Here is a 24,446-nt window from a genome sequence, read left to right as displayed (position 1 = left end):
AGTCCTCCTAACTGCCTTTCAGATTTCACATCTTTTTCCTCTAGGTGATTTCCTTCTCATCCATGCTCTCAGACTTTACCATAACCTGGTGGTCCAACGCCTCTCATCTCAGTACCCTACCCAAGACTGCTGTAACTAAAACTACAATCACTCCTCAGTAGCCACAGGGGATTGGTTCCAGAACCCTCCCTGATACCAAAATCTGCAGATGCTCAAGTCCCACAGTCGGGCCTCCATATCTGCGGAATCCTCTCTGCAGATTTAACCAACCGCAGGTATAAACATAGTACAGTTAACCCTTGAACAACTAGGGTTTGAACTGCACAGGTCCACATAGACAGGGATTTTTTTCAATAAATACACAGTCGGTCCTCTGTATCAGTGGATGCGGAATCCATGGAGGGAATTCCAGAGGAAGATCTCAATATTAATATTTTTGCATTTATAAGTGCAACAGTTTTACAAAGATTTAAAAATAGAAGTAGTAAGCATTTGCACTTTTTCTTTCTTCACATTGCATTGCTCTGTTCTTGTTTATCAAATACATTTCTTCAAATATTTCAAACATTTTCTGCTGTTTTGTCTATTTATTCAAAATTAACAGCACCTTAAATATATGGTGATTGCTCTAGGCTCTGAAACACTTCTGATGTAGTCTAGGCTGAAGCACAATTTTCCTTCAAATCTCATATTGAGGTGAATAGGCCTCTTTGTCTGTGGATTGTCAATTTGGTAGATTATCTACCCTAAAATTTCCATTGGGGTCAAATTCTCCTTTGGACTCAAAAAGGACTTCTGCTTCCCCTGCCCCAGTTACCTCCTTTTTCATCCTCATCCTATACCCTCTCCCCTCTCCCCCACAGTTTGGGTGATGTACACTTAGACAGTATGCACTGATTTCAGTATCTGATTGAATTTGGAGTGAATCTGCTGTATAACACATATTTTTCACATTCAAAAATTGCACACTCTTTCCTTGTATTCTTTTCCCTTCTCCTAGTGCTTTCTCCATTTGTGAAAATAACTTAGGGTTACTTGTGCAGGCTTATTTAGTGAAAATTTCTAAATGTTGAGAACTAAAATGAAGGGAAAAAATACCTGTTTATCATGTGACATGAAATCATCTATTTCCATAGTCCTGGTGTTATATAACTTTCCTGATAAATGCACCGAATATCTGCAGTGGCGATGCAATCCACAAGCCTGGCAGGAACAGTTCTCAGGATTCCTCAAATGGATACTTACGTTAGAATAATTTTCTACTCGCTCCTGAAAATAATTTCAAAATGTAATGAAGGTTTAAAGGATAAGAAAAACAACAATAAAATAAAACATAAAAAGAGCCCAACCAAATTAAAATCAAGGTTAGGAATCACAACGATAGGACAAGAGGTAAGAGCAAAACACACTGGTATTTCTTACTTTAGTACTGAGCACAAGATATATTTAAATTTTAAAAGTGAATTTATAATTTAGGCTAGTAAATGAAAAGAAACCAGATTAGGAAAAAAATTAGTTTCATATCGCTCAAACTTCTGTTACTATTAAGCAGTGCTTTTCACAGGTTTTAATTTACTTCTTTTCCCTCTTCTCATCTCCAGATGTAATAATTAGTTAAAATAGGAAAGAATGAGCAGAAAAAATTCAGAATAATATAATAAAATGATTAAATTCATTTAGGTTAGTAAAATATTGAGAAAAAACAAGATCACATTCAGTCTCCATTGTATGCATTATATTTTCCACAAAATATCCCAGAAATAATTTAATTCTCCTATGGTTTCTTACTAAAGTACTAGGAAAATAAACAAGTTTGAACTAGGATTTCCAGGTCGCCAGTATTGCTATGGCCAGTCTAATAGGTGAGTTAGCAATGAGTAAACAAACTGAGAAAATATTTGGTATTCATAAATAAGCTTTATTAAGCTGTGAAATTACTTGTGCTTGAGTAGTTTTGCTTATGCTCTAGGCCTGTGCTAGATACTACTGTTCTAATTAGTAGCGTGGATCAGTTTACCACAGTATTTGAACTGCACACAATGAGCATATTAGCAGGGTCACTAAACTGCATTCTCTATCAGCCTGACAGTAATTAAGTATCCAATGTAGTTTCCTTTTTACATTGTATGATTCACAAAGACATTGTCTTTTGTCTACTTTTTACTGTTTCTCATATTTCATGGTACTTCATGACACATGTCACTTACAGGCTGACATTCAGAGTGAATAGATGACTAACGATCTTCCCTTCCTGCTTCTCTGGTATTCACAGAAGCACATGCTGAGATGAAAGGTCTATCAGCCTGGTTCTCTGAGTAACTACAATAAACAGAGCACCCCTATTGACTCACACTGGACATATAAGTGAAAAATCAACTTTGTTGGGGTAATAAGCTATTGAGATTTTCATTGTTGGTTTACTTTGTTTGTCACATTATTTATTTTTTGCAGCATAACCTAGCTTATCCTGACCAAGATTGTACTGAATCATCTCTGTCCCTAAATTTTTAAGCTAATATTTTCTTGTATATTACAGTTATTATTTCAACATTGGGTTATCCAAACTCAACATAACCTACCATAGTATGGTAAAGCATAATATAGCAGAATGGATGGGCTTTGAAGTCTGAGAAACCCTAGACCTAAGGTTTCTAGGTTCAAATATTGGCCTGGCTAATTACTAGCTGTGTAACCTTATGTTACTCAATTTTTTTGAGTCACAACTTTCTCATCTCTAAAATGGAGGAAATAATAGTACATTCCTTGTGGGGTTACTCTAAAGATCAAATAAGATACCTTACTTTGCATATCAGTTACTTGGCAAAATTAAATGATCAATATGCTATCGTTCTATTAAAGACAAAAATATACGTACCACATCCTAAGAGCTATGCTATGTGCTTTACCTTAAAAGTAAGTAAATATTTTCTCTATCTGAGGAAGAAACTGGAATTTACAAAAGTTAAAAAATCACCCACAGTCAAAAAGATATATATGGTGGCCCTAAACTCAAGCTATCCTCCAAATTGAAGTCTTTTAATTCTTTTTTTTTTTTTTTATAATCCCATAACTGTCCTTAAACCTAATCCATCTGTGGCTAATTTATCATCAGGTAATTCAAGGCCAAACAGGCCTTGGATGAAGCCAAATCTCCTGACATAAATGAGGTAGAGTAGCTAATGATTTAAGTGCTAGAAGGACTATAAGGAACTTGAACTTCTACTATCTTGCCATTTTCCTCTTGCTAATTATTAGAAGCTAGAATGTTAGAAGTAGGGAGGAAAAAAAGCCTTAAAAATCATATAGTACAGCCTCTATTATTAGAGATCATAAAATAGAAATCTAGGTGATAACATGGAATCAAATAGATCTTATAAATTAAAAAGATGTTTCCCCCAAATTGGTAGAATTACAAAATCTTAAGGTGGAAAAGGATGTCAAAGACTACATAGGTCAGTGTTTCCCTAATTAAGTTATGGGAACCAATATCCTAGAAGGTAATAATAGGTATTTCATGAAAAGAAGCCTCACAGTAAAACACAAATTTGGATAGTATTATATTCTACATTGCCCTCTTGAAGATTTACAGTATAAATTCACACATTAATGCTCCTTGAAAGTCCTCCAGTTAAGTTAACCCTACTGTCTCTCAACCTTCTTTAACAATGAAACTCTCTTTTCTGAAATAATTAACATCCTGTGAGACAATCTCCTCATTTTAACAGATGGGCTAAGCCTTAGAGATGTTCTAAAGTTACCATTTAGGACTACTTAATTATTGGATAGATATAACAAGTGTGAAAGACTAAAAACAATTATAGCCTTTAGAAGAGATGAGAAACAAGCTGATTATTTAACAAAGAAAAATGTTAATAATTTAGAAGATTATTCAGTGTGACTGGTTATTGAAGGACTTGAGTGGGGAGGTCTCCCACTCCAACCCCACCCCAGCCCCCGACCAGAGATTCAAAAACAAATAAAACTGTATACCTTATATTGCTCTTTCCAACGACTTCTAGAGGTTAAATTCTCTAGACGAGGCTGAACAAAGCGGTTATCCAAATAATGAAGAGATGTCAACATATCTTGTGCATATGATTTTTGCCTGGTGCCATCTGTTCAGGGGAATAACAACAACAACAACAAAAACAATCACTTTGCCCATATAAAATATTTAAATAATTGCATAACGATCTCTTCCCATAGTTTTAAGAAGATAACTTGCTTGGTTGGTTAGAAACACTTTAAATTTTAAAAAATTAATGAAGTTAAAGAAAATCCTTCCATCAGAGCATTAGGGAAAGGAAGGAGCCACACACGCTCTCTAATTGTTCCTTGAACACATCAAACTTACTCTTTTCTAAGGGTCTTTACACTTGCTGTGCTCTCCGCTAGATCCATGCATTGCTTCCTCCCTCACTTCATTCAGGTTTCTGTTCAAAAGATACCACTTGGGAGACCTTCTTTGACCAATCTAACTAACACAGAGTTTCCTTTCCTTTATCACTCTTGATCTCCTTATCCTATTTTATATTTTTTCAAGAATTAATTCCTTAGGTGAAATCATATCATGTTATATATTTGTTTACTCATTGCTGTCTCTCCCATTAGACTTTACGCAACATGAGGCAAGAATCTTCCATGTCATAGTCATTGCCATATTCCTAGCCCTCAAATAATGCCTGGCCCTTAGTAGGCACTCAACAAATATTTGTTCAATAAAGTCTGAATGAAATCTTACTCTGGCACTTTGGTAGACATTCAGCACAACATATTTATTGTCTTTATTAAGAGCCAGACTCCGTGCTAGATACAAGGGGTGTGTATATAGAAAGCATGGTTCTTCTCACACTCTTGAAAGGGAGGAAAGCAAAAATACATTTTCAATATATATGAAAGGTGCATATACATCAGTGCCACCATACTCAGGATAATGATAGCACAAATGAGTGACAAATATTATTTGAATGGGTCACAGATAGCTTTCATAGTGGAAATGATTTCATACTCACTTAGAAAATCTAAGGTAGAAAGGGATTATACTCTAATGAGAAACAACAAGGCACAAAAGCATAAAAAAGCATATAACTTTTGGTGAAATTCAAGGAGCTTAGCGCTTAGGCTGGGACAACACATGGGTGTTGAATTACCCTGCTGTTTAATTAGTATATGTCCTGTATCCTCAAGTTCACTGTGAACTCTCAAAGGGCAGGGAAACTATTTCTTTTGTACTTTCACATATCACAAATAATAAACACTAACAAGTTTTTCATGTGAATGGACTTTTGGTGTAGTTGATACTAGAGGGAACAACTGGAGGGCCTTAAGATTGGGTCTCCGTGGCTTTGTTTAATATATATGGATATATATACACACACACACACATATATACATATAGAACAATGAGGCTGTTTAAAAATTGGGGAAAAAAACCCTGATTCTTCCATTCATATTATTAACTTACCATATAATGTTCCCAGAAAAGATTTATCTAGAGCATTGATCAGAAGAGCCTTCACAACTCTTTCAAAGTGAGTATAGTGGTCACTAAAAGAATCTGAAATTAATTTAAAATAAATATTAGAATCCAGCAGACAAAACAATTCCCTAAATACAATGGGTTCCTTTCTCCAAGGCTAAGAAATTAATAAATAGGAGAAATTGCTTAATTATCCTAATTTTATAGCTGGCTCAGTGACTTGTCTGTTCACTGAGATAGTCTCCATTTTCCAAATTTACCGGCTTCTAATCCAAAGTTTCAAGTTGTTATTTCAAATAATCTTCACTTTCCAAACTTATTAAGGGAATACTGTTCAGGAAATATTAAGATACATTGTGGAAAAAAAATCAAAATCATCCCCTGGGCACTGAAGTTCAATTATCAACTTGACAATTAGAGTGAGAGAACAAGAAAGAAAATTTCTAAAGGTAGGCTGCTCAATATGTGAATGAAACATATTCTTCACATATGTTTCTATATTCTCTTATTCCTTATCTCTAAACCATGTTACATATGAAATTGTCCAGGAAATTGTTACCCTAGCCAGAAGGACAATGGCTATAAAAACTCTATTCCCTTTCTGCTGCCGTAGATCTAGGATTTTCCATACCAATTTAGAAAATTTATGTCTTCTCTTTTTCATACCAAATGTATAAGCCTACTTTCCCACTAACCCAGTTTGGTCCATGGAATCACCTGTTGTGGTGACCAGGCAAATGGTGAGAGAGGAGGTCCCTACTATTTCCCGTTGCTGTGGGTCAACGGTTATATGGTTGTGGAACTGTTCTCTGTCAAACACGACCCCCTCCCTGATCCAAGTTGTCATCAAAGAACAACTGCCCCCGATCTGGGCACTTGTGAAGACACATTAAGGGCTGCCTAAGTATTTCAGGAAAAGTGGAAGATGCTTGGCGAGGGATTAAAGCAAAATTAAGACTTATTATTAACATCCATGAGTGATTTTGACTTTGCTTTCAGTTGACATAAAACAAAGATGAAATTTAACATGAAATCTTTTAATTTATATTTTAGTTACTAAAAGGGCTGTATAAATCTTATTTTAGACTCTAGGGGAAACTTTTAGTATGCATTCATTTTTAAGAAAACACCTTACTGAGGTACTAGAGTGGCCAAAATGAGGCAGTAATAAAACTACTTGACAATAGCAGATAATTTGCACTGTGGCCCTTAGACTTTAAACGGCCTATGATTAATTAAAAATTGCAGAAAACTGACCATAGCCATTTATGAATACAATTGTAAAATGAGATAATATTTCAATAGAATTTAACTTCAACTAGACTTTCATCAGCTTCTGGATATAAAATTATAGTGTTGGTACATACTTACTTTGTGTTAAAATGCATTTAAACTCTGTCTAGCACTTCCCAAACTGAATTAAGGGAAAACTGTTCTGGGAATATTAACTGATGTGTTGAGGAAAAAAAATCAAATTTACCCCTATTGCACCTATCAAACAAATTGAAATAGAATTTTTAATTTTTATTCCACTGAATTTATCAGTCTTGAATGTGCTAATGCCCAATGTTACTCACCTGCTATAGAGTTTTGGGAACTGCTGCTCTATTTCAAAGACACTAATAGTGTTTCTTTAGGATTAGAAATAGAAGGAAAGGGCAGAGAATCAGAATCATCTGGGGAGTTTTTCTCCTAACCACAGAATCCCTCTCCTACCAATGTGTGTCAGAATCTCCTTCAAAAGAGTCAGGAAGAGGGCCTTGATTTCACTGTGCTTGAGTGGATGGGTGGGGTGGTGGTGGAATTATGCTCCTGACATCTCAAGTTGAAAAAAAATATTACTGAGCAAGTATAGGCCAGGCGTCATTTTATGCACTTGCATGCATTGCTTTATTTCTCACAACAAACCTATGAGGTTACTATCATTACTCTCGGTTTATTTCTCATTGAGGAAACAGATACAGAGAGGATGAAAAACTTCCCAAAGATCATAGAGCTAGCAAGTGTTGGAACCAAGGCTGGAACAGGCCGTCCGACTCTAGATTTCATGCTACAGTCCCCTACATAGATGTTGTTCTGCATGGTAGTTAGATTTGATACTTTCATACTTCAGAACATGGAATTTTAGACGTGAATGGGAAATAGGAGAAAATAAAATTCAAATCCTTCAAGACTAGTAAAAATGACTCGATGATGAAATAACTTATTACACAACTAGATAGAGGCAGAGCCAGGAATAGAGCTCAGACCTCCCCAGAGCTTTTCTCATCGCTTTAATCCTTATCTTGGATGGGCTTCTGTGGAATACCCTAGAAATATTGTTTGTAACTTTTCTCCATGATTATAAAAAATTTCAAAAGGATACAGGAGAAAATAAACAATATTCATGGTTAGGCATAACTTGATTTTTTCAAGGTAGCTAATCACCTTCCCCACATCCAATCATTGGATAGTTTGGTCATTCAGCTGATTTTCCGTGCATCCATGTATTTCATATATATGCTAAGATTTTGTTTCAGCACCATCTGCCCTTCCTTTCCTACTGGTCTGGCTGTCATTCTCACATCAGTACTACATTGCTTTACTTATTGCAATTTTATGATTACTTTTTATATCTGGTGAGGCAAGTCCTTCCACTTTACTTTTTGTTTTCAAATTTTATTTATTCTCATGTATTTGTTCTTTCAAGTGAACTTTAGGATTGTGTTTGCAAAGCTGAATCAAAACATTAATTTCAGAAGATATAACTTCTTGTATGATTTATTACCTCCCAGAAACATGCTTATCTCTTCTTTTACTCACATTTCCTTTTCTATTCCACAGTAAATTTTATTCTTGTACCTGTAAAGTCAAGCTTTTCTTCTTAAGATTAGGCCTAGTGATTATTTTGTTCACTAGTGTAAATGGAATTTTCCCTCATTATATCTTCTAAATAATTATTGACAGCATATAAGAAAACTACTGAGTTTTACGTATTTATTGTGCATCTGTCATTTTTTGAGATGTTTTTCTAAGGAAAATGAGCTTCCTGGAACATTATAGAGCTGGAGAGAGAGATACTGTTTGGGAATTCCTGGGCACTGACTGCTTTCTCCCCCTACCCTGAGGAGGATGTGGTCTTGCTAGTGCTAAGTTTATTTCAAAAACCATGAGACTGTTTATAAATATTCTCTTAGGTAGAAGCACATGGATTGTTGGTGTACTTTCTTCTGAAATGGAGATGTAAGCCCAGTGTAAGAGGGCAGGGGCAGAGCAAGAAATGGGCCCCTTTTTCTACTCCAACAGGTGCCTCCCACTCATATAGAGAAAAAAGAACTTACTTAAGAAAAATATGGAAATAGATGCTGCATCTACTCCTACTCTCAATATATTCATATCCTTTCTCTTAACTTCTGTATCTTTGGTTAAATAAGTCAGAAACTGATAGCTTGTGTATAATCATATTATGTTCAATAATGTCTTTTCCTTTTCAATAGTTATATTTCTTATTTTACTTTCACATCTGTTGCATTGTTGAAAACAACTAGAACAAAGTAGGAAATATTTTTGTCTTGTTCTTTATTTTAAAGAGAATATCTCTAGTGCTTCATTATGACGTTGGATCTTGGTTTAAGATATTCTTTGTTATGTAAAGGACATATGCTCATATAACTATTCTTAAGACTTTTTGGAAAACTAGATATGGGCATTGAATGTTATCAAATGCCTTTTTAGAATCTATTGAAATTATTATTTTTTCTCTTTTGACATATGCAACACATTAATATGGCACCTAATATTAAACAATTTTTATAGTTCTAAAAAGAATGGTTAGAGGACTTTTTCTTTACTCTTGTAATTACAAAAATATTTCCTTCATATGCCTGTTTGAAAATATTTTTCATCAACTTAGGATGTGAGCCTCTTTAATCTGCATAAACAGGTGTGTTTGGCAACTCAAGAATATTTTCTTGTATGATACCTTTGAATTCACATCTCCATGTGTCTTTATATCCAGAAACATGGTAAGCCTCTCAGCACATTCAAATCTTTTATATATCTCACTAAGGTTATGTAATTTTCTTCCTTTAGATTTCCATTTGTTCTGTATTTTCCCACCCAGGAATTTGTGAAATAGGGTCTTCATTTCTATTCCTTTATGTATTATCTCCTCCTTTAGAAATGTTTTATTTTTCTCTCTATGCTAGAAAATTCTAGGGTTTAACCTACATATTGCTGATGAGATTTTCTGTACTGTTAATTCTGCTCTCTACTGTTTTCAATATAGATTTTCTGACTTTATATTTTTCATTTTCTGGCAGTGTATCCTTAACTACCTCCCTTTCACCTCAAATTGTTCTCTCCTCATGACTTTCTATTTCTTTTTCATAGATTGCAAAGCAAATGCTTTGTACAATTTTCTTCTGTTTACTTTAATGAAACATTTTTTCATGGGCGTTTTCTTCCCCTGAGTCTTCAGGGCAGGGTTACTTTTCCCTTGTGCCATATGATTTCACTGGTACTTTTTATTTATCCTAAAACAAGAGGAGAAGTTCTCTAGAGGATTTAATATTTAACATAAATTGTTGTGAGATTGCTCTTAGTCATACCATGCATGTTGATAGAAAGATTCTGTTTAATTGCTAGGTGGAGACTAAGTTAATGTTCACTCAATCTAATTTCCAGTATTCTAGCAAGCATTTTTCTAGCAAGGCACTATTAGACTGAGATGTACTTTTATAATGTACTACTTGATTCTCTGTCACTCTGAACATATGATAGAGTACTGGAAAAATAATATAATCTTTAGTATCTACAAATCTGAAGGTGTTCCTATCTCTCTACCTGTGTATAACATTATTACCATGTGAACTATATAGATCTGTAATACAACAAACCATTGCTAGTCCATCCCTCTACTTTCTTTGATATCTTTTCTGGGAGTTGCAGTCTCAGAATAAATATGAATAAATAATAATAGGGATTGATGAGAAGGGAAAAAGACTCTGTCTTTTAACTGCTTCAACCATGTAGCAGGAGGCAAACTTCTATTTTAAGGTGTTACAAATGTGTCTGTCTTTCAGAGCCAAATGGCAGATAGCAAGGAATTAACAAAATGTCTTCCTACAGTGGAACTGTTCTATTCAAAAAGGTAAAATTGCATATGCCACTGATTGTGAGTCTCAAGTGAGTGCTGAATTTGGAGTTCTGAACATTTCTCCCAAATTCTGATCACATGTTGAATATGAGTAGTTGTCACTGTTCTTATAGAAGTTGGGGATGGGGGGAGAATGAATCTGGGAATACTAGCCTAATTACAATCTAACCCAGGCCACAGAAGGGTGTTCACTATTCATCATATAGATTATTGCTTTAACGAGAAAATGTTGATTTTCAAATGTAAGAATTGATTTATAGCAACTTTTAGAACATAATCCCTTGGCATATCAAAAACTGCCTGTATTTAGCTTCATTTATTATATTCTTTAATGGCATAATCATTGTTAAGTATTAAAAACATTAACCAAATCATAAATTATCACATAAAAATACGTGGGTTTTTTTTCCTCTGATGTATTAATAAATCTGGTCACGCCTAACATTTTTGTTTCTTAAACTATAAGACCCAGGAGCCTTCAGTCAATGTTTATCTTAATCATCCATCCATCCAACTAATAAGTTCTTATAATGTATCACCAAGTCTAACGTGTATTAGGATTACAAAGAGAAGTGAAGCTGATTAACGATTTAGGTAATTTTTTGGGAAGTAGGGATGCTCATTTGGATTTCTTTATTGAGCTTTACTTTTTCACATACCATAAAATTCACTCTTTTTGGTGCACAGTTCTGTGACCAAAACACGAAGTTGTGTAACCACCATGACAATCAAAAAAACAAGTTCTACCACCAGCCCAAAACTCCCTTACGCTCCCTTCTCAATCATTTAGTTTTGCACATATTGAGTGTGAGATGTCTGAGAGACACCCTGATGACAATGTTCAATAAAAAGATTTAAAAATTGGGCCTTAAGACTATGGAGAAATCTGTGCTGGAAATAAAAGTTTGGGAATTTCCCCATAGATTGGGCTGAAGTTATGGGGCAGAGACTGCCTGAAGCACAAGCAAAATGAAGGTAGTTTGAGGATGGAACCTTTAGAAACATCGATATTTACATGGCAAATGGAAAAAGAGGACAGCAATATTATAAAGGGGAATGCAAGAAGCGAAAAAGAGAACTTTGAAAGTGAGAGTTGTCAATGGTTAGTGGCAAAGCACACAGCAGTATCAGGTTAACATAAGAACCAAAGCGCATCTTGGCAACCAAAAAGTTATCACTAACTTCAGTGAGAGCAATTTCACTGGATTGATGGGTATAATAGTCTAAGCACAATGCTTTGCAGAGTTACTGGGAGACTTGAACAAAATGGTAAGATTTAGAATGGTGGCTAATAGAACATGCCAACTCAAGGGAGGAAAGGCATTAATATGGTTACAAGTTGAGAAAAGAGAGCTTGTAAGGATAGAGTCAGAAGGAGAAGCTTCAATTAAGAACACATAAGATAAAATGTATTGCATAAAAAATGAGGTACATCTCCTTCTAAGGTGGAGATGCTCAATAGTAAAAGCAAGCACAGAACTCCTTGATATTTACCCAAATGAGTTGGAAACTTATGTCCATAGATAAATTTGCACACAAATATTTATAGCAGCTTTATCCATAATTGCCAAAACTTGGAAGCTACCAACATGTCCCTCAACAGGTGAATGGATAAACAAACTGTGGTACATCCATACAATGGAATATTATTCAGTGATAAAAAGAAATGAGCTATCATGCACATTAAGACATGGAGGAAACTTAAATGCATTATTAAGTGAAATATGCCAACCTGAAAAGGCTACATGCTGTATGATTCCAACTATAAAACATTCTGGCAAAGGGAAAGCTATGGAGACATTTCAAAGGTCAGTGGTTGATAGGGGTTCTGGGGTGGGAGGGAGGGAGGGATGAGTAGGTGGTAAACAAGGCATTTTTAGGAGAGTGAAACTGTTCTGATATTGTAATGGTGGATACCTGTTGCATCATTATACATTTCTCAAACCCACGGAATGTACAGCACAAAGAGTGAGCCCCAACACAAACTACGAACTACAGTTAATAATGTATTCATATTGGCTCATCGATCGCACCAGATGTACCAAACTAATCCAAGATGTTAATAACAGGGAAACTCTGAATGAGGGGTTACATAGGAACTCTCTGTACTTTCTACTCAACTTTTCAGTAAGTCTAAAACCTCCCTTAAAAAAACAAAAGTAAGCATAAAAGTGTAGGATAGAGAAGAAAGTTAAAAGAGTTCCCATGTGGTGGACTTTTATTTTCATTAATTAACAGGAGTGTTTATGAGTGGGTATCTCTCAGTAAATGTTCTATCACATTCTAGATATTAATATCCAGAATGATGGGACACTTCCTAATTGAGTTTTCCTGAGATTCAAATGTCCAGATGGCAGGTGAACCAGTGCCTACTGACATAAGGAAAACAGTCATTAACTTTCAATACACAGATGCTTATCACTGGCATTTCTGTAACTGATAAATTTCTTGAAATTTGATTCATACCTCAATCTACTAATTTATCTAAATCATGGTATCTAATTTGAACCATATTACACTTAACTTTAGTAACCATGCCCTTTAATTTTTTTTGGAAAAAATGCATTCTTGAAGAAAAAAAAATGTTTTCATCCAACAGAGTTGTACCAGAGTTGTAAAACATCATAAAAAAGTCTTTAAATTTATGTACAATTATAGGGATCAGAACAATAATACATATTTAAAGACATCCTAAATTTTCAGGGCCCTATTATTTATATTTTCATTGTGTGAAAATATAAAAGGTTCTAATTTCCTGATAGGTTTCACTGAGTGTCACTTCAAAAGGCCAGATAACACCTGTGGTTCTCAAAGTGTGATCTGTAGACCCCTGGAAGTCTCCTAGTCCATTTAAGGTGATCAGTGAGGTCAAAGCAATAACACTAAGATAATTATCTGCTGTTTCACCATGTTGACATTTTCAACGATGCTGCAAACGTAACTATGGATAAGGCAGCTGACCCCTTAACATGAATCATGGCTATAGAACCAAACTACTAGTAATCATTATAATCATTGCTATGCATTCAGTAAAAAACCTACTTTCACTTAAGAATGTCCTTGATGAAGCAGTAAAAATTATTATTTTTATTAAATCTTGAATCTTGAGTATACACCTTTTTTGTATTCAGTGAGATGAAATGGGAAGTATGGATAAAGCACTTGTGCTGCATATCAAGTGTAATATCGTACTTTGAGGAAAAACTGAGTTGGGAGTTAAAAAAGCCTCATTTGTCAGGTTTACTTGAAACACCATGTATACTTGAGAGAACTATTGACCAACTATGTTATTCAGGCATTTGTCAAATATTTTGTCAAAAATGAACAAAGAGAAACTGTCATTTCAAGAACTCACAGTATTTGTTACCAAAGATAAAAAACAGATTTTTGAGTAGAAATTAGAATTTTGAAAAACTTGTATTTGTTACTATGAGCTTGACAACTTCCCAATACCTAAAGAATTTTCTGATGAGATTGGTGGTGATATTAATGAATGTGATTTCTTAAATACTGTATAATGAAATGTGTCAAAATATGGAAAAGCTACATAACCCAGTGAACCAATATTTTTCAAATGATCAGTGCATGATATTACAAAATCATGCATGGGTAAAAGATCCATTCAAATTACAAGACAGACCAATGGAATGTAATGTAAGTATTAAAAGTTCATTCATATGCTTTCACATTCCATACTGCAAACTAACCTTTAAGAAACTATCACTTGCTGAATTTTGGTGTGGTGTCAAATGAGAATATCCACAATTATTTTTAAAATGCTTTAAAAACAATCCTTCCTTTTCCAGCTACCTATCTGTGTGAAACAAAATTGCTTTCATCTAATTTAATATCACAAAATATCACAACAGACTGAATGCAAAAGCCGATATAAGAACCCAGCTGCCTTCTGTTAAGCTAGACGTTAAATATATTTATTAAAATGGAAAACAATGCCATTCTTTTCATTTTTTGGAAAAATAGAGTTAAAAAATAGAATTTTTCAGAAAAATGTTATCTATATTAACATGTAATGAGCTTACCACATTGCATGAGTTATTTTAAGTCATTTAATTAATAGATATATTTTAAATTTCTCTTTTGTATTTCTACAATGGTAAATGTTGATAGATATAACCCACAGAAACAAAAGCCCTTTGGGGTCCTCAATTATTTTTAAGAGTGTAAAGGGTTCTCAAAACCACTAGAATAAACTATTATTAGACAAGTTTACCTGAAAATGAAACCACAGTTCCTAATCAATGATTTAGAACATGATAGTAAAAGGCTGATCTGATACTTAGTATAATATCATGATTAGAACAAGTCACAAAACATTCCCTTGATATTTAACTTACAAAGAGAATTCTGTTTTACTAATTTCAGTTGTGATGTAGTCAATTTTTCTCCTCCTTGGCTTTTATTCTCTTCATCACCCTCCTCATCTTGCACTACAAAGTCATCAATAATATAATCATCTCCATCTTCATCATATTCATAATCATCTTCCTCCTCCCCCTCCTCCTCCTCCTCATCATTTTCATCACTGCTTGGGCAGGATTTCTTTTCAGAGTCCTAATTAAATTAAAACATACCTTTTAGTAAAGTGTACCTTTAAAAAATTGTCAGTATGGATGTGAAATTAAAAGATTAAATCCGAAATAAAAAAATGATTTGTAGAAATTAATTTTATATTTTAAGGTTAAAAAAATCTTGTCATGTTAAATGTTGAACTTTTGAAATTAGGAAGAAGATAATATACCCTGGTAAGTGAAATAAAATGTTCAAAATCGACATTAAGATGATAAGTAGAAATTAAAAACAGGAAAGACCAAATTTTTAAAAAGTCTTTCAATTTTAAAAAAGAGTGAAAGAATGAGGCTCATGAAAAAATAATATTATTAGATACAATACTGCAATCAAACATGTTCAAGGAAACTTGACTAAAAAATAAATTTTAGAATTATTGTGAAATAGAACAGATTCAGCACTTTGATTTTTATAAAATACTTTAAATAAAAATTTAAAAACAGTAACAAAACCAATAAAACATAACACACCTCAAGATCTCTACTACTACTGCGTCTCTGACGAGATCTCTGTTTTGAGAGGTCTTGCAGTTTCTGGAGCTGTTCTCGCTTTCTTGCGGCTAAAGTTTTTTCAGGTTCTTTTTGCTCCATCTCCACTGAAGAACATTCATCTTCAACCACTCTACGCGGATGTTTAATGCCCACTTTTCTAACTAGGATATCACTGTCGTCACTTTCATCACTGTCGTACATCACGGAGGAGATCCTTTTTCTCTTCCCTCGCTTGATGTGTTCTTCTTCTAAATCCTCCTCTGGTATTTGTCCAGAGTGTTTGTTGAGATCATCTTCCTCTTGACCTGAATGCTTTTCATGATCTGGTAAGTCAATACTTCCATGTTTGGTTTTGTTCTTTTCTTCTTCATATGTCGAACTGTTGCCAGTGTTAATGAGATGCTTACTACTGTTTCCTTCACTTTCAACTTTAATTAATTTAAGCTCTCTTTCATTTTCTGGCTTCTTATTACTATCAAGCCCCTTGTTACTATCAGGTTCTTCGTCACTGTCAACACTTTCATTATTGTCAACACTTTCATCACTATCAAGCTCCTCATCACTCTCAAGCTCATCATCACTATCACATAATTGTGAGAGACTACTTCTTTTAGTCCGCCTCCAATCCACTCGAGATTTCTGTTCACACTCTTGAGTTTTAGAATTTTTCGTTTCATGTCTTCTAATATGTACCATTTTCACTTAAGCTTCTACAAAATAAAGTTATTAGGAATATAATAATGACAACCAGATTACAACAATGAATGCATTTATGGTACAAACTATATTTATTTGGTGTTATTAAATGGTTCACAAAGGTAAAATCACATGAAATACCTGAGTGAAGATGGTTGCATAATTTGCATAACAAATTATGCAACAAATTATTTATTGAACATCTATGAAATCATCATATGAACATCTATTTTGAATTATGTTGTATGTTGTGCTGAAAGAGGTTCATACAAAAATCATGGTCCTGTTCTTCAGACTATTACTATCCATGTGCAGAACTAAAACGTAGAAACATATAATAATTAAGAAAAATGCAAGTTAGTATTCATTTAGTACCAAATGAGTGATAAAAAAATAACTGCAATAAAAGTGTAAAGATGCAGGAAGATCAGAACAGCAAGTGTTTCACTGAAAATTTTATTGAACAAATATGATCTGATAGACCGCTGAAGAATTGATTAAATTTGAACAGAAAGAATGAAAGAAAAGGGAGTTCAGGAAAAAATGATAAAGTCAAAACTTTGGCACTGAGAATGAACATGACATGTTTAGTAAATAAGTGTGACCGAAAAGGTGTGAAAAAAGGCTTTATGCTGGAAAAAAGAGACCAGTATAGAAAGGTAGGGTGGGATTACAGAATGATTCCTCCCATAAGCAAAGAAGGATTCTGAATAGAGAAATTACATGAATTATAACATAAAAGTTAAACATTTATATGAAGAAAGTAATAAAGTACTAAGTGACATAAAATAGATAACAGTGCAAAACTGAGCGATAACTTATCTACCAAGATTTCAGCCTCCATATATTTTAGTAAAATGGCAATGGTTTTAAACCATTAAAAGTTAAAGATACAATATAATCCAATAGAAAACTTACTAACAATCCAATAACATAGGGGAAAAAACAAAAAAGTTTCATGGTGAAGCAGAGCATGGTATTGGGAAGGAAAACAAATGATCTAAGTTCCTGATTCAGAAAAGAGTGAACTCCATCAAAATTATCACAAGTATACAGTAAAAGAACAATTAGAGACAATTTAACTAGAAAAACGGTAACACATATGTACTTCTGTGGTTGCTAAGGAGAATAAATATATGATCACGATGCAATGAGACTGACCTCATAATACGCATATAAGAACTTATGTATTCAATTGAGTGCTGTCTCCTTCAAAGAAATCACATTATGAGGCTGATTGTTCCAATATTTCCACCATGGCACAGAATATTCTGGAGATTTTCTATTTTATTTTCAAAAAATATGAAAATAATCACACTTCGTTTTTTATCCCAAAGAGACATTTAAATATCCACTTTATTCACTTGTCTTAGTTATAAGGGACTGTTACCAGCTTCCAGAAATGAAAGGCAATATGAAAAGATGAAGATTAACTATTAATTTTTTAAATGTGCTGCAAACTCTGATGGTAATTCCAAAACTGGAATGCCAAAAATTTTTTGAGCAATGGCGGTGTTACTGAACCAAGTTTATAGCTTCCCAAGATGATTATCTTTTTAGTTGGGGGGCGGGAGATACCACCCATTTCATTGTACAAATTCTGTTATGTTTATAAGGCAATGTGACTGCTTCTATAATGGTAAACAACTCATATAAAATCAGAACAACAACAGTTGCTAAGATTATACACAAGAAATTATAATGTAGGCGACCTTATGACAGTAACTGCTACAAGATACATTCAGCATTGTAACAGTGATCTACCAAATCCTAGTCCATAGACCAAATATTCCGCTATTTGAAATTACACTTAGGTTGCATTTTACAGAAGGTTTATATTAAAATCAGCAAAGAATAAAACTGTGTGTGGTCAAAATTACTCTTTTTAAAGCTCTCTATATTACTCTTCAAAGTATGGATTATTGTATACCACACTGTTGCAAAATATGTCCCCCCAGTTTCTCTTTCAGGTTTTAAACAGATTACTGTTTTTTTTCTTTTTATTAAACACCAGATAAACTAGGCAGGTTATATTTTGAAGCCATATAGTACAAAGAAGTATTTTTTCAGCATATATAGTTATAAATTTGCATAAGCTAACTGGGCATGTGCTTTACACTACAATAAGAAGGTAAGGCTTTTTTATAAATCTGTCTGAATTGGGAGAAATAATGAAAACAAGTTTATGAAAACAAAAGACAGATATGGCCTCAGTAGATACACTAAAGTATGGACAGGAGGAATATTAAAGTGAAAGGTGATTTTATTAGAACTCAAAAGCAGTTTCATACACACTAGATGATTATCTTACAGAACTATACCATGTGCAAAAGACAGTTATCATTTCAAGAGGTGATTCCTATGACAATGATAGAAATGATTAAGAATGTCACACTATTCAAATACCTATGACTGCACAGAGTTAAGCTATTAAAAAACGCTATATGTATAGTAATTTTCAGTGCATTTTCAAATATATTTTAAAATCCTGACAATGATCCGAAAAGGAAGATATTATCTATCTTCATTTATAAAAATCAAAGCCAAGGATGTAGAGTTTAAATGACTTACCGAAGATCACACAGCTCGTTAGTGACAGAGCAGCGATTAGAAACCAGGTCTCCTGATTCCCCGTCCAGTGCTACACAATGACTGCTGCCAATATTATATTTGTACAAGGTAGGAAAAATTATGCCTTCAAAAAGTCATTATTTTATCTCTCATTCAGGCTAAATTTTAGTTTCTGAAAATAATCATTAAAACAGTTTGACTAAGAGTTTACAAACATGCTTTTTAAATTATGTAACTGAATTTTAGTGCACATGAATTAGGCCAGAAACGTCTGTAAATTATTTATCTAACAGGCAAGAAAAGAATGTGCAAAAGAGATAAAAATTTGCAGACTTCCCTCTGCCACCTTACTGATGACACTGATCACAAAATTTAAGGGATTCCCCACTGAGTCAAAAAGTAAAGATTCCAAAGAAAGGCAGTCTCTGATGAGAAAAAATTTATTTTGGAAAGCAGCAGTATTGAATGTTTGAGGAGGCAAATTTTATGTAAACAAATTTCATTTGGCCAACTGCCAAATTTCCAGGGCGTCTCTTATATTTCAAAATTGCTGTTTATATCAATAATGTCAAAAAAATCTGTCATTGAAAAGGAAGATAATTTGATTATGGTTGGCTCCTCTTTTTAAATGTGGATACTTTTACTGCGTGAGCTGGGGAGGGAAGAAGGATGACAGAGGGAAGTGAGTGAACTGAACCTGAGGAGAGAAATGAGAAGATAAAGCTAGGCTGATGGGTAAGGTATCTCTTGATCATTAGAATTCATTCAGAAAATAATCCATGCAAATGGATGTAATTTCTATATATGCTGAGTATACACTCAATTTTTTGAAATGAAAGTTTAATCAAGCTTCTTTAATGATACCTTACCTTTAGGCAAAGAGAAAAAGAGACTCCAAACAGAGAGCATTAAATAAGTGAATGAAGATGATCAATACTATCACATCTTTGTGTTTCATGGTTAAAATCATGTAAATAGCACATACTATCTTGTCTGCCAAAGAATGTCAAGCCAATAACCCAAAAGGCTTGTGTTCTTTCTCTAGCACGGTAACTCTACAACTAAAAAGGGTACTTTGATGCCACCTGAATTTCTCATCAGAAGAAATATCCTTTATTCTAGACCTTGAGGTTAATTCATCAAGAAAAGATTCATTCTAGGAATCATCGACTTGCCCTATGAACAATGTAGGTGGTAGTTTACACTTAAAAATTTGAAGGGCAGTGGAACCCCAGCCATTACTTGAAATTCCACCAGAAGGGATACATCCTATTTGTAAAACATTACCCCTTTTGATGTTTCCTTTTATATGACAGTTTGGAGAGGAAACCTTAATAAACCAAAGAAACAGTCATTGAATGTATACTATGTGCCAGCACATGCTCCGAGCTGTGGCGTTTCTAGAATTCAACAACACGGTCTCTGATCCCAAGGAGCTCACAATCTGACGAGATTACTTGGGACACCAAAACAAGCCAGCGTAATACATGATTTAAGGGCTACAGAATATGATTCTTTTTTTGTTCTTATCGCATTGCTGTGAATAAACTTATCACAGTTCTTCCATTGGCTGGAAAACAGGGCAGCACAACAAAACAGAAATGGGAAATAGGAAAATATGAAGAAACATAAAGGGAGGAAAGCCAATGTCCCCCACTTAGAATTACGGTTTAGTACGACACAATTTCGCATAGAGGGGATCCTGCCAGCTTGCCTTCCCCGACAACTATAGTATTCATTAAAATCTTTAACACTGAAGACGGTTCGCTAAATTCAGCAGGGATGAGGGGCCTAGGAAGGAACAGAGCCTCTCGGGAGTTAACACCACAGTCATTTTCATGATTACAAACCTGTCTCCTCGGCGGGACGCAGACACCTGGCGCAGATCGCCCGCCCGTCTGCTACTCACCCCCAGGAGGGAGGGGGCACCGTAGCTAGGAAACGGGACCCTCTGACAGAGCTTCGTGATGACGTGCGCGGGACGTCGCAAACCCCCGGACCTTAGAGGAGCTCGGCCCCCAGAAAACAAACAAGGATTTGAAAAGCCAGAAACCCGCGAAATCACCCGCGGAGCCCTGCGCATCAGCCCTGCCCACTTCCCCTTCGCGGAAGGAACTGGCACCCCGCCCACTGCAGCTCTGCCCCGGCGGCCCACAAGTGGAGCGACGCGCAGAAGTGAGCCGTCCCGCCTACCCCGAGAGCGCCGGCGGGAATTTTTTATCCCCGCCCTTCTAATAAACCATTAGCAGCCGGAGCGGGAGCGAGTCCCCGCCCCGAGCTGGCCCGCACCGCCCCCGCGCCCTCACCTTTCAAATCTCCTCTGCCTCCGCCTCCACCTTTGCCTCCGCCCAGGTACGCAGTCCAGACTGGCGACGCTCCTCCTCCTTCCGGGGACGGGGGGAAGTCCCGCCTCTGGGAGGGGCGAGGGGCGGGGTCGGCGGTGGGAGGGGGCGTTTCCGGGAGCGTATAGTGGGGGTGGGGAGGAGCGGTCGACGCGCGTTAGGCAGGGAGCGTTACGGGGTCCTGGTTCCAACTGAGGTGGGGAGAGGGGGCTCGGCGGGCAGTGAAGAACGGGGAGGACTGTGTAGGCTAAGTACGCCAACGCGGCGAAGTGGGGCTTGCGGTGGAAGGGGCTGACTGCTGGGAAAGGAATCCAGCGTAACCGTCCCTCTGGGGAAGGGGGCCAGTCCCCGACTCCCTGGCTCTTCCGCGCTCTGCTGTAACTTTGGGGTGTGGCGGGGGTTAGTGACGGCCGTTGACCCGGGATCTGGGCGTGAAGGAGGCTTGTGGTCACGGTGGGGTTATAGTCTTTCTCGCGGCCACTGGGGGAATAAAACAAATGTTTGTAATCCGGATTATCCGCGGTGACTTGGGGCCTCCTCTACTGCCCATTTAAAGTTAAAGGCCTGTTCTCTCAGACTTCCGCCCCTCTGACCGTCCTTTGCCGTCTCTCTGCCAGCCAAGCCCAGCCAGGGGAGGGGTCAGGGCCACCAGGTGCCTGGTAAGGTTGAAAGACTGAGTGTGTAAGGCTGTGTTAAAGTGAGTCTGTGAGAGAAGGCAGGATTTAGAGGATTGCTTCCGTGTGAGTCTGGGGTGAGTCCCTGAGTCCCAGAGCCTCACCATGTCAGGGAAACGGAAGCGTGTGGTGTTAACTATTAAAGATAAGCTTGATATAATAAAGAAACTTGAAGACGGAGGTTCTTCCAAACAACTGGCAGTGATTTATGGAATTGGCGAGACAACAGTTCGGGATATAAGAAAAAATAAGGAAAAGATTATAACTTACGCAAGCAGTTCTGATTCCACAAGTCTTCTGGCCAAGAGGAAATCTATGAAGCCATCCATGTATGAGGAACTGGACAGAGCAATGCTGGAATGGTTCAACCAGCAAAGAGCAAAAGGGAATCCCGTGTCTGGACCAATTTGTGCAAAAAGGGCAGAGTTCTTCTTTTATGCTTTGGGAATGGACGGTGATTTTAACCCCTCTGCCGGTTGGTTAACTCGTTTTAAGCAGCGGCACAGCATTAGAGAGATTAATATTAGAAACGAAAGATTGAGTGGAGATGAGACAGCTGTGGAAGATTTTTGCAACAACTTTCGAGACTTTATTGAACGAGAGAATTTGCAACCGGAACAGATCTACAATGCAGATGAAACTGGACTGTTTTGGAAATGTTTGCCTTCCAGGACTTCAGTAATCAAAGGTAAATGCACAGCCCCTGGGCACAAGTCAATTGAAGAAAGAGTCACTATCATGTGTTGTGCCAATGCAACAGGTTTACACAAACTTAAGCTTTGTGTTGTGGGGAAAGCAAAGAAACCTCGCTCCTTCAAGTCAACTGACACCTCAAACCTGCCAGTCTCTTATTTCAGCCAAAAAGGTGCATGGATGGATCTTTCCATTTTCCGACAATGGTTTGATAAGATCTTTGTGCCACAAGTTCGCGAGCACTTAAGATCCAAAGGCTTGCAAGAAAAGGCTGTGCTCTTGTTGGATAATTCACCAACACATCCAAATGAAAACGTCCTGAGGTCAGATGATGGCCAAATATTTGCTAAATATTTACCACCTAATGTGGCTTCGTTGATTCAGCCCTCAAATCAGGGAGTCATAGCTACAATGAAGAGAAACTATCGTGCAGGTCTTCTCCAGAACAACTTGGAAGAAGGCAATGACCTGAGATCATTCTGGAAGAAACTAACTCTTCTAGATGCACTTTATGAAACAGCAATGGCATGGAATTTAGTAAAGCCAGTTACCATTAGCAGAGCATGGAAGAAGATTCTCCCTACCATAGAGGAAAAAGAAAGCCTGGACTTTGATGAAGAAGATATCTCAGTGGCTGCTGTGGCTACCATTTTACAACACACCAAAGGATTGGAAAATGTGACTCCTGAGAACATTGAAAAATGGCTTGAAGTGGACAGTACTGAACCAGGCTATGAAGTCTTAACTGACAGTGAAATCATCAGAAGAGCTCAAGGCCAGACAGACGAATCCAGTGAAAATGAGGAGGAGGAAATAGAACTGATTCCAGAGAAACATATTAATCATGCAGCTGCTCTCCAATGGACTGAAAATTTATTGGATTATCTAGAACAACAAGGTGATATGATTCTGCCTGATAGACTGGTGATACGTAAACTTCGAGCCACCATCAGAAATAAGCAGAAGATGACAAACTCAAGTTAGTAACGGCATATCAGCATTACCATTGTTTTGGTAATTGTGTAACTCTTGACCTCTGCAATATGGCTTAATTTTCTTTGTGTTCTGAATTCTCAGACACAGCCCTGTGAAATACAGATATAAAAAATGTATCTGAAGTGGTTTGAGGATTATGTGTTTTGCAGCATCTGTCTCTTGTCCCTTTATCTGTGTTGATAATCAGAAGCTGATTCTGTATAGGTATAAATTACACATAACGTATGTATTCACTTTTGCAGATCTACAATTATCCCTTCCATGACAGTGGCATTTCATAAATTTTCTAGCAGAAGTTACAGGTAACAGTGAACAGATTGAGCACTTTCCTGAAATCTTTTGTTTGATTTGTGAGGGCTGCCGCAGTAATCTTTCTTTGTGCTAACCATCTTAAGTGGTTGTTTGTTTTGTATATTTGTATACACTGATGGAATGAGAAATATCTATATTGTTAGATTTCAGGGTGATCTATAATAATTCAAAATGAAGTTCAAAATGAAGGGGAAACTGATCTATGAATTAATAAAATAACTTAGAAATCATGCTTTTCTTACATTTGTTTGGGGGGGACTTTTTTCTGGAAGTAAAGTAAATATAGGAAGTGATTGCTAAATTAGAAAACTATTGGAAAGCTTATATATAAGATATTCTGACCTATTCATTTGTAGAAACTGGGAGTTGAAAATTTGGGGAACGTTAAGTTATTTATACAAAGGGAATAAATAGGCTCGTTTTAATTGGGTCTTTTTAAAAATTATATTATTAATTGGATAACAGTAT

At 36.0% G+C, this 24,446-nt stretch overlaps 2 protein-coding genes across 10 annotated transcripts in view; one reads left to right on the top strand and one right to left on the bottom strand.

Annotated features, from left to right (window-relative positions):
- The window catches only part of CCDC82 (coiled-coil domain containing 82), a 29,593-nt gene extending 8,241 nt beyond the window's left edge, over positions 1-21,352 (bottom strand). The window contains exons 1-9 of one of the 9 annotated variants that reach the window (XM_068554944.1): positions 21,268-21,352; positions 20,812-20,971; positions 18,962-19,045; positions 17,552-17,672; positions 15,674-16,404; positions 14,972-15,188; positions 5,465-5,557; positions 3,991-4,115; positions 1,099-1,269 (exon numbers count right to left, since the gene is read on the bottom strand). In XM_068554944.1, coding sequence (XP_068411045.1) covers positions 1,099-1,269; positions 3,991-4,115; positions 5,465-5,557; positions 14,972-15,188; positions 15,674-16,390 — 1,323 coding nt within the window. In that variant the 5' untranslated portion in view covers positions 16,391-16,404; positions 17,552-17,672; positions 18,962-19,045; positions 20,812-20,971; positions 21,268-21,352. The other 8 variants (XM_068554945.1, XM_068554946.1, XM_068554952.1 and 5 more) reach the window with 8 other exon arrangements.
- A 104-nt stretch (positions 21,353-21,456) lies between these two features.
- On the top strand, positions 21,457-24,446 carry JRKL (JRK like). Its single transcript, XM_068555127.1, has one exon. The coding sequence runs from the start codon at positions 22,083-22,085 to the stop codon at positions 23,652-23,654; it is 1,572 nt and encodes a 523-aa protein (XP_068411228.1). The 5' UTR covers positions 21,457-22,082; the 3' UTR covers positions 23,655-24,446.

This window comes from Eschrichtius robustus, chromosome 11 (assembly GCF_028021215.1).
Source record: "Eschrichtius robustus isolate mEscRob2 chromosome 11, mEscRob2.pri, whole genome shotgun sequence".
In the NCBI taxonomy this organism is placed as follows: Eukaryota; Metazoa; Chordata; class Mammalia; order Artiodactyla; family Eschrichtiidae; genus Eschrichtius; species Eschrichtius robustus.
Note: the sequence above shows the minus strand (reverse complement) of the source record. Positions and strands in the feature narration are given on the sequence as shown.

What these genes read in the sequence shown, in the direction of transcription:
- JRKL (XM_068555127.1), top strand. Translation starts at nt 22,083, where the DNA reads ATGTCAGGGAAACGGAAGCGTGTGGTGTTAACTATTAAAGATAAGCTT.